Below are 10,300 nucleotides of genomic sequence, written 5' to 3'. Positions count from 1 at the left end.
GCGGTTCGAGGGGGGTTTCTTGAGGCGATCGCGGTTCTTCACGAACAGATCGATGAGTGATGTCGGGAAACCTGTCTCCACGCCCAGAGATCCGCCGTGTTTGGGCGATTGCTGGAGGTCCGCTACAAACCGCGAGATCCGACCAGACTTCGCTTTCTTCCATGGAAGAGGCATGGCGTCTTACAGACGATCCCCAATCCCAAAAACTGAGACCCCCCCCCCCCCCCCCCCAACAAAAAGAAAAAAAGGAGAACCAGGCGCGTGGGAGGGTTTGAGCTGTGTGAGAGAGAAAGAATGTTCAAGAAGGCGGTGGAGGCAAAGTCTCAGCAGCGTCTTTCAGGCGCCGATCGCAAGAAACTCCGTCGCACCGTCCGCGACAGGTTTCCCCTCATCACCGATGCCCTCCTCGACCTGCTTCTTCCTCCCAAGGTTTCCATTCCCTTTTGTTCTCTTCTTTTGGCTTTTCCTCCTCCTTCTTTCCTCTCATATCTCTTCCTTCTCTAGGTCGACATCACTCTTTTCAAATTTCAGAATCGGGTTCATGTCTTTAGTATTGAAGGTGGCGTCCCCATGTTTTTCGATGTGGATGGACGAGGAACTGAGTTTTTCCCCACAGGTTCGTGGTGTGTGATTTTGTGTTATTATAATTATTATTAGCATAGCGTTTCATTTTGCCCCTACTGCTGCTGCTTCAGTTTTTGCCCTCTGGGAGGCTCCTCAACTGCTACCCTCCTTCACGCTTAAAGGGTGTGAGGTTTCTCGATATGTCATCGGTGGTGCCGATTTGATGTTCCCGGGGATCATGATTCCTGCCCAAGGCCTCCCTTCTTTCTCTGCTGGTGAACCATGGGCTGTCAAAGTTCCTGGCAATCCCGCTCCCATTGCTGTCAGTTATTTTTTCCTTCTATTTCAGAGTTTTCTGTTTCTGGCACTGGCACATGATGATTTATTGATGACTGTATAGGTGGGATGTACCACAATGAGTAGTGTCGAAGCTCTGAAAGCGGGTTTACGTGGGAAGGCTTTACGCATAACTCACTATTACCATGACTTCCTCTGGTATGTTCAGTTTGTCTTTTATTCTTCCTACCAGCTTTGCCACTTACGCCCTTCACGGATGTTTCTTAGGGAGTCAACTGAGAGACATTATGTACCGAATGCTGGCTTTTTGGAAGATGTCGTCATGGGGGACCCATCTCTCCTGTCGTCTTCTGGTGTTTCTGATACTGGTACAGATGTTTTGGATGCTTCAGCTGCTCCCCAGACCAGCACTGGCAATGAAGAAGATGAATCTATCGATGCAAATAATGCTATGTCTTCCTTGGAAACAGCTTCAACATCAGTTGCTGATGCTAACAATGAGACCGGTGAACAGATGATTGGGAACATGGATCAACTCAAGTTAGCGGATGACATTTCTGCCAATGAACCTAATACTGAGAATCTAACTTCTCCTTCTGCTGTCGTAGTAGATTCCCTTCTAGACAAATGCCTTTTGCAAGCTTTGTACACAACCATAAAAGATAAGGACCTTCCCATGCCAGGAAGCACTCTATGGTAAGACCTTTGTTTGAATACTTGGGCTTGCTTACTTATCAACTCTCTCCTGGCACTCTCCGTTTTGCTGCTTCATTTTAGTGTTCCCGCTTAGTCTGGTTGGCTGCGAACTTGCATGGCTTGTTTGATTATGGTCTTGACTTGTCTGACTGTGGATTTGTCGACAGAGTGGATGCCTTTCTTATTTCCTTTTTTCCTTCTTCCCAGGTTGGCTTATGTTTGTTTTCTCTGTGCCATGCAGGTCAAATCATGTATTACCTTGCAGACCTTCCGGGCTCGTACTTGACATTAAAAAGTCGTCATATAAAAAACTATCGAAGTGGCTGCAAGCTAAAGCATCAGCAGGACTGGTGTGTTTCAGTTCTTTTTGCTCTTATTTTATGGTATATATGCTTGATGTTATGAAACGAGTGTGAGAAAGATGGTTGAAAAGCAAACACAGGCTCTCAGTGGATGTGGCTATTTTGGATTACTATTAATGGCATGTAGTTGTAGCTCTTCTTCTTCACATTTTTGTCTTGGCACACATAGGGTTGGGTGTAGGAGCCATATTTGTCATTATTCAGGGGATCTGTTGAGTGGTCACGTAACTAATAAATACATATATTCTCCTGCTGTTCCTCGTACACAGATTTCTGTGAAAGAAGACAAGCACAAGAAGGAGGTTGTATTGTTTTCTGTAAACCGTGGTCATCCAGATTACATATCCTTCAAACCGGAGAAAAGGAAAGTGGAAAAATCTGATTCTTCTGGAGACCATACCATAGCTGAAGCTTGGTCAGAGAAAGTGCTTGAAGTTGTTGAGATCTATAAGCCCAGTACGCAGGTCAATCCTATATTTGAATCGGTTGGGGCTAATACAGGGAAACTTTATACGGCTTCAGAAGCTTCTGACGTTGTCTTCAGATACATTGAAAAGGAAGACCTGGTTAAGGCCACAGATAAGTCGATGGTGGTTCTGGATGCGATATTGTGTGATGCATTGTTCAAAGGAGCTATTAAAAAAGGAACAGCATATCCAACAGAGATCCATAAAAAGGAGGTGGGGTCAACGTTTATAGGGAGAATGCAACCACATAATGTTGTGACACGAGGGGGTGAATCCATGGTGCGTAAAGGTGCCGTCAAGCCAATTCAGATATTGTCAGAACGAAGGCAAGGTAACAAGAAGGTGACGAAGGTGTCAGGAGTGGAGACGTTCATGATGGATGCAGAGTCATTAGCATCAGAGCTGCAGAAGAAGTTCGCTTGCAGTACGTCGGTGGGAGAGCTTCCAGGTGTGTGTTGGTTTGGATCTTGTTGCTGCCGGTGTATTGTTCGATTTGACAAGTTGGTATTCGTTTTATGTTTCTCAGGCAAGAAGGGGCGTGAGGTTCTGATTCAAGGGGGCGTGATCGATGATGTCGGCAGGCATCTGATGGAACAGTACGGAGTTCCCAAGAGATACATCCAAGTACTTGATAAGACCAGGAAATGACCGAATGAGACATATATATCTCCTTAATTTCTTTTTGGGGTTTTGTGGAACTCCCATGGAAAAATGAAAGGATTTGGGAAGCGAAACAAATTTGTTTTTGTTTGTTAAACTGGAAATCATCACGATGTCCGTAAGCAAGCAAAAATTCGTTGCGAAATTTCAGGCATGATGCAATATTGTTGAAACGAGTGAGGGCCGTTAAAAAGCGAAGCATAAAATATGGAAAGTCACATGCAGCACGCTTGCTTAATGCCCTTTTATATACCCTTTTTCCGAACCCCATGAAGGTGAAATAGAAAGTAAGATGAAGAAAGAATGGGAAGGATGGGGGTTGGCGGTAGTGGTGACTGCAGGTGTGGTACTAGGCCATTCAGAGTGGGTTGCTGGACAAGGCAGAGTGTCGGCCTTGTTTGTGCTCGGGGACTCATTGGTTGACGTTGGTAATAACAACTATCTGGCCTCCATAGCTCGAGCCAATTACTTCCCCTATGGTATTGACTTCAACTTCCGCCCTACTGGTAGATTTTGTAATGGCAAGACCTTTGTTGATTTGCTCGGTAAGATTAGTCAGTTGGGTTTCATTTCTTCTCTTCCTGAAATAAAAATTTAAAATATATATATATAAAACTATTGTCAGGTGACTTGTTGGGAGTCTCGTCTCCTCCGGCCTTTGCAGACCCCAACACATCCGGCATCAGAATTCTTGGGGGAGTCAACTATGCTTCTGCAGCTGCTGGCATTCTCGAGGAGACCGGCCAACACTACGTAGTTTCTCTTTTTTGTCACACTTTTCAATGCTGCTTTTGTATATTGGTATTGGGATGTTTGTATTCATATCGTATTTCAGGGAGCACGGTACAGCCTGTCCCAGCAAGTCCTAAACCTTGAGACCACACTGAATCAGTTGAGGGGGATGTTGAGTCCCGCAAACTTCACAGACTATTTAGCAAAGGCGATTGTAGTTCTCGTATTTGGAAGCAATGATTATATCAACAACTACCTCATGCCTGATCTTTATTCTTCCAGCTTCACTTACACCCCTCCTGCTTTCGCCAACCTTCTTCTCAACCGCTATGCTCGCCAGCTTCTCGTAAATACAATATCTGTCTGCATTAGCATCTTAATTTCTGATAACCACGCTAAAAAAACTGACTGTGTTTCACAACTTCAGGCCCTGAACAGCCTAGGGCTGAGGAAATTATTCATAGCAGGTATCGGCCCTTTGGGCTGCATTCCAAACCAAAGAGCCAGCGGCCGTGCACCGTTGGGGAGATGCCTTGACAGTGTGAATCAAATGCTTGGTACATTCAATGAAGGCTTGAGATCACTCGTGGATCAGCTGAACCAACGGTCACAAGGAGCCATTTTTGCTTATGGCAATACATACGGCGCTGTTGGTGACATCCTGAACAACCCAACTGCTTATGGTAATCCAGGAGCATCCTAGAATTTGTTTGTTAAGGAGTTTTCTTGACCGAATTGTTCAAATTGCAGGATTTAGCGTGATAGACAGGGCTTGCTGTGGAATCGGGAGGAACCAAGGGCAGATAACATGCATGCCGTTGCAATATCCGTGCCCAAACAGGACTCAGTATGTGTTTTGGGACGCATTTCATCCAACTCAGACCGTCAACTCCATTCTTGCTAGACGCGCTTTCTACGGTCCTCCCTCGGACTCTTATCCCGTCAACGTCCAACAGATGTCTCTACTTCACTAGTTTTTTTTCTTCTCATCTTCACTAAGTTACTGTCTTTATGTTTCGATTGGCATTATTGCTAAAATAACATGCGTTCATTACAAAGGGCTCAAAGGACAGGCTAGTTACAAAAATATGCTTGAACATGTCAGGTGTTATCACTTAAAAACGTGTTCATGATTAAGGGCAAACAGAACGATCAGAGGACATGGTAGTTACCAAAAACACAGCATCCTGAGTTTCCAAAAACGGAAACACATGTCTCCTTTGCAGGTAATACATTCCATTTGTCATTGCATCGATTCATTTATCCCACTCTATCTCTAACAGCTGCGGATCCACCTTTGAATTATTCCCCTCTGTTCCCACACGTACTTGACTTGTTAACCGATCCCAGCCCATGATGTGGGGCAATGCAAACTGTATAATAACAAGATCTTGTCAGAATGATAACAAGCCATCATGCCAAATCATCAGATTCATTAGACTCAGCTACGGATCCTTGTAGAATTTACACTTGTTCCGTACTATAACTCACACAAAAATGCTCTCCCATTTCCCAGTCAATGCTTATGATTCTCAGTATGTCAGTACCCACGGGTGGAAGGGAGAGAATGTGGATATTAGACTAGAACTTACACTACAAGCCGTCTTCATCACTGCAAATTCAGCTGTTGTCACGGGAACAGTGAATCTTTCCATGGTTTTCAGGATGCTATTGTTAACACCTGAAAATAGATAGCAAGAGACAAGTGCTTGTGATTGAACAATAGTTCTTCCCAGTGTAAATGGCCCAAAAATTTCTAGGCCACCAAAACAAGGCCTCAAGTTATGTGCTACTAAGGGATCAAAACTTCTGTGCCCACAAAATACAATGCGCTTTAAATGTTCCACCATGGGTGTCAAACATAGTCCCTATTACTATGTGATCTGTGCAGTAGAGTTCAAGCACCACGAAAAAACAAAGTTGACTGGAGCCTTACTCAACGAGATGAAGTAGCCGCTACCATCTGCCAGAGGCTTAACTGATAAGGATTTCTTCACTTGACCAGCACCACTGGGATAAAAGATATGAACATGTCAGAAAATGAGAAACGAGATATCAGAAAGTCCTATGCTTTTCTTTCATGCTCCCCATGATTATCAAAATGTCAGTCAAAGCAAGGACCAAGTGGAGACTCGAGATAGTGCAAGATTGAGTCAAACTGCATCTTCAAGTTTAGAACCTTGATTTCATGGAAGGGTCATGGAAAAATTCAGAACTATTACTCGGTCCCATGCTTATCAAGGATCCAACTTCTGTGGCGGACAAAGCAAACCTCTGCAAGACAACAGCAAATAATAATATCCAAGTAATAACCACCTCAGAAATGTATAAAAAATTTACTAGGATTCAGACATGAAGGGAGAAGGGGGAAAAAAGAAATACCTGCCTCTTTCCCCAATCATACTTGCGTTCACCAATGGCAGGCATAAAAGTCAACATCAAGGATCCACGGCGCTCTATCCTAAAATCTCCGGACTGAAATTTTATGCACAGACGAGAAGATTAACGAAGCTCGAAACAAGTCTAAAAGAGAACAATGGATAATGAAAGGTGAAAACAAGCAGCAGCAATGAAATGAAGGAAGGTCCACATACATCGACTTTGATAAAACTGGGGAGAACAGGTTCAACAGATAGTGCAGCTTTCCCCTTGAAAACAGCATAGGGGGCAAATACCCGACCAGTAGACTTCCCTGCATCATTTTAAACAAGGTAAAACCTTGTTCAATAACACACATTCACAAACAAAATAAAAGAAAAAACAAAAGGGAAAACCTTGAGCTGAAGTACATTTTACAGATCTCGCGCAAAAAGGAAAAGGAAAAAGAAAAAAATAGGTTACCCAATGAGAAACCACGTCGAGTCGAAGATGAATCTGCCCAGGACGCGAAACTACGAAACGAGGAGCCCTCGCCGACGAGTGAATTACTCGGGTTGCAAAATTTCCTGTTTCACAAAATGTCGTACCAAAAGAGGATAAAAGGAACTTGCTTTAAAAATTCTGACTGCTTCAGGGGAGATCTTCTCCAAGGCTCTGAATTACTTGGAAGAAAGGCAAAAAAAAAAAACCGAGTTCAAAATGGGTAACCTGGAGAGCAAAGAGCGAGCTTGCTTCAGCATCATCTTTGCGTCTTCGTCTCGTTGGAGTGAAAACCTATTTTCTTTTTTCTAGTGGCCTCGGCGCGTTTAAAACGTCATAAATGGGCCTTGTTGAACTGGGCCTGCCTCTAAAAGCCCATTTCGCGTTTCCAAAACCGAACGAGGCCGGCCTGAAGCTTCGTCACTCCGACTGGTTCTCCGGCCATGACCTCACTACATCTACAAGAAACCGTTCTTGTCCTGACTCCTTGAGACCTGAGAGAGTCCTTTGAATCTTTTGAAGCAAGTTTCTCTTTCCGATCGAGCAAACCAACTCTGCTGTCAACAAGATGTCCGGCGTCGCCATTCACGCGTTGGTCACTTCTCCTACCATTTTTTTTTTGTATTATAAAGGAAAAATGGATTTGTTAAATTGATACCTTTGTAATTTCTCGTAACTAGATTATCCCGCGCGCACGCGGAGTAAATATATATACTAGTTTAATTAAACCAAAATGATATTTTTTTTTAAAAAAATATCTAGATTACAAGATTTTTTATATTATAATATAAAATTATTGATTGAAATATGCAATATCATAATAATAATGTTTTGATAAATTTTATAATTCGATGAAAGAGTTATCTTTTGACAAATCGAATGGTACGTAAAAAATGTGACTATTGAAAGTTTAGAAAATATAATTTTAAACAATAATATAAAATTTTGTTAGTTTTAACAGTCGAATAATAATATATTTAATTTAATAAATATTTCATAATAAAATATTGATATAATACTAAATGTATATGATCTAATTAATATTTAAAATTTATAGATATCTATTTAATTCAACCAAATTCATGGGATACAACACTAATTATTTGATTTGTTTTATTACATTTTAAGTCATTGTATTTTTTATAAACTAAAATTTGATCACTTTTATATATCCTAAAATTTAAAATTAATATTATATCATATTTATGTGTTATATATATTTTATCCCAATCAATCTATTTCTAATTTAAATAAATCTAAGTTGTTGTCCTATTTTAGTTGGATATTTTTATTTAATTCGACTTGTATTTTATTATGTATCCTTATTATTTTTCTCTTATCATCTTAGTTTGCTTTATTTGATCTTTCACGATATGTCCTAAGCTCTTTGATCAATAGTTGACTTAATTTTTTTTTTACAGTATTAGATCTATCATCGTATCATACGACTCGATCCGACCGATCTTTCATTTAGAATATGCATTTCAAGACCCGATTCTATAATTATTTATCTCTTGTTCATCTTTGTATTTTATATTTCTCAAAAAACGACCAATGAAGGTTCAATGTTTTTCGTGATAGGATAATTATCTCTATATTAGTTTTTTTTTCTCCTTATATGTTGCAACGGTGGTCTACTTATATGCTTATAATTGGTTTTAATTGATGAATTCAATACTAACTTAAAATCATATTAGTGACAAAATCATATATTCGATATTATTTATATGTATAGTTTTGAAACATGAGAATTATTTTGATAAAGAAAATTATTTACAAAAAATATATATTTTATAATGGATATAGTCGAGTTAGTCAATATATATGATAATTTGTCAAATATTCAGAGATTAATTATAACTTATAACATAATTTGTCTTTTAAATTCACAACCCATCTAGATACCAAATATTTGAATTGATAAAAAAACACCCTTTTGCATTAATTTCTCCAAAATATCTATGGATTTGTCTACTGAAATATCAAAAGGATTTTTTTTGGTTAAGAAAAAGGGTTAATTTTTATTAAAAAATAAATAAATATGTGTCACACTATTGTAACTATGTTTTTATATGTGTGAGATTGTATAGATGGATAGAACCACATGTTTTCTATATTTAGTCACCCAAAAAAAATTTTGGAGAATATTTCACCCCGTAGAAATAACACTATGATTCGTCGAGCTCTTGTTAATCGATTAAAAATGAATAAAAAAATATGTTGTCCGCTAATCACTCTACTATATAATCTCTTACCTATGAAGTGATTGCCTTCTTTGTTGAACTCTTGTTCTTGATTCTGGATAAATTAATTATTTCATATTTGATTCCTTCTTTCATTACAAAAGAAATCACAATTCTTCCAAACTAAATTCTGTTCATAAATGAATACCCAAAAAATTAGATACTCGAGCATATCATTACAAAAAATGATGGAATAGTGAAATCGTTTTCATGATGGAATACTATAGAACAAAACTCCCTAAAATTGTAAAATAGTGAAATCCTATAATGAGATACAAAAAAGGGGTAATCATATAAAAATACCCTAACTTTTACAAAAATCTCAAATAAATACCCGAACTATAAAATTGTCATATAAATACCTGATGTAACACCCCGAATTTCGGTAAAAGGATTAGAGAGATATAAACCGAAATTGACGACGCTTGATCAATGGAAATGAGATGATTAGGCGATAAGCCCTTAATTTTCGTTAACAGGATTAACGAGGAATAGACCACGACATGAAGCCGCTCGGGCGAATTGGTTTAACGTGAAACAACCGAGCCGAACGAAGAAGAGGCAAGGAAAAGAAGATCGACTATTCCAACGGAATATAATGCCCCGAGAGTTTCTCTTCTCCGCACCAAATCCTAGAGGATCGTTTAGGTGCCGGAGAAATGCTCAAGAACATAGAATCAGACCTAACCAAGTTGACCCGAAGGATTGGACCGAAACGAGCGAGAAAAACGGGCAAAGATTGGTCAGACCGTCCGGTCTGGGAAGCAGACCGTCCGGTCTGGGAGACGCAGACCGTCCGGTCTGCCTAGCCGGACCGTCCGGCCTGACGACATGAGACTGAGAAAAATCGCGTCGCCTCTTCTCCATGCTGAGTCACCGCCAGAATTCCAAGGTTTCATCGGCGTTTGACACCTCCTGCTTGATCCAGGAACAACCCAACCTCCTCTACACGAGCTTCACTCTCTCACTCTGCTCACACTCAGCCTACAACTCGCTCTCACCCTCTCCCTCGTGTTCTTGCGAACTCAGACCGAGAACTCTCAAATCGGAGCTTATTTTGCATGGAAATCGACGGGAAAATTCAGTAATCAACACTAGGAAACCCCAGCAACAAACCCCAGAGCTCAGAAATGACACAGGTGAGTGTTTCGGATTATGCCCGAAAATGATAATCAAATTGAAAATGGAGATTTGATTGCTTTGAGTGAAAATTGCATGAAATTGGTGTTAGATTTGGATTCCTAATGTTCTAGGGATCATTTTGATGTATAACTTGTTGAGTTTGGTGCAAAAATTGGAAACCCGAAGTTCCTGGTGCGCCTAGACCGAACGTTCCAGGCATGGACCGTCTGTTCTAGGGTTCGCAGGGTTTCGGGGGAAGAAGACGAGTCCAGACCGTCCGCTCTGGACATGGACCGTC

General features: G+C 40.5%; 3 protein-coding genes across 5 annotated transcripts; 2 read left to right on the top strand and 1 right to left on the bottom strand.

Annotated features, from left to right (window-relative positions):
- The first annotated feature begins 230 nt into the window (after positions 1–230).
- On the top strand, positions 231–3,196 carry LOC104810302 (eukaryotic translation initiation factor 2D). 2 transcript variants are annotated; one of them, XM_010536537.1, is made up of 8 exons: positions 231–429; positions 532–616; positions 696–886; positions 965–1,059; positions 1,129–1,557; positions 1,799–1,907; positions 2,189–2,834; positions 2,913–3,196. In XM_010536537.1, exons 1-8 carry the CDS (start codon positions 295–297, stop codon positions 3,032–3,034), a joined length of 1,812 nt encoding a protein of 603 aa, XP_010534839.1. In that variant the 5' UTR covers positions 231–294; the 3' UTR covers positions 3,035–3,196. The 2 variants fall into 2 exon arrangements, with proteins under 2 accessions (XP_010534839.1, XP_010534833.1); XM_010536531.1 differs by having other exon boundaries at positions 505–616.
- Positions 3,197–3,251: 55 nt separating this feature from the next.
- On the top strand, positions 3,252–4,845 carry LOC104810314 (GDSL esterase/lipase At1g71250). 2 transcript variants are annotated; one of them, XM_010536554.2, is made up of 5 exons: positions 3,252–3,525; positions 3,672–3,799; positions 3,882–4,124; positions 4,206–4,461; positions 4,529–4,845. In XM_010536554.2, the coding sequence occupies exons 1-5, from the start codon at positions 3,339–3,341 to the stop codon at positions 4,750–4,752; spliced, it is 1,038 nt and encodes a 345-aa protein (XP_010534856.1). In that variant the 5' UTR covers positions 3,252–3,338; the 3' UTR covers positions 4,753–4,845. The 2 variants fall into 2 exon arrangements, with proteins under 2 accessions (XP_010534856.1, XP_010534848.1); XM_010536546.2 differs by having other exon boundaries at positions 3,252–3,591.
- An 11-nt stretch (positions 4,846–4,856) lies between these two features.
- On the bottom strand, positions 4,857–6,964 carry LOC104810324 (single-stranded DNA-binding protein WHY2, mitochondrial). The gene is made up of 8 exons (XM_010536568.2): positions 6,866–6,964; positions 6,620–6,723; positions 6,373–6,470; positions 6,161–6,253; positions 5,958–6,052; positions 5,715–5,788; positions 5,371–5,459; positions 4,857–5,151 (listed from the first exon to the last, which is right to left on the bottom strand). The coding sequence occupies exons 1-8, from the start codon at positions 6,898–6,900 to the stop codon at positions 5,035–5,037; spliced, it is 705 nt and encodes a 234-aa protein (XP_010534870.1). The 5' UTR covers positions 6,901–6,964; the 3' UTR covers positions 4,857–5,034.
- Positions 6,965–10,300: the final 3,336 nt, after the last annotated feature.

Source organism: Tarenaya hassleriana, unplaced genomic scaffold (assembly GCF_000463585.1).
Source record: "Tarenaya hassleriana unplaced genomic scaffold, ASM46358v1 Cleome1, whole genome shotgun sequence".
Lineage (NCBI taxonomy): Eukaryota > Viridiplantae > Streptophyta > Magnoliopsida > Brassicales > Cleomaceae > Tarenaya > Tarenaya hassleriana.
Note: the sequence above shows the minus strand (reverse complement) of the source record. Positions and strands in the feature narration are given on the sequence as shown.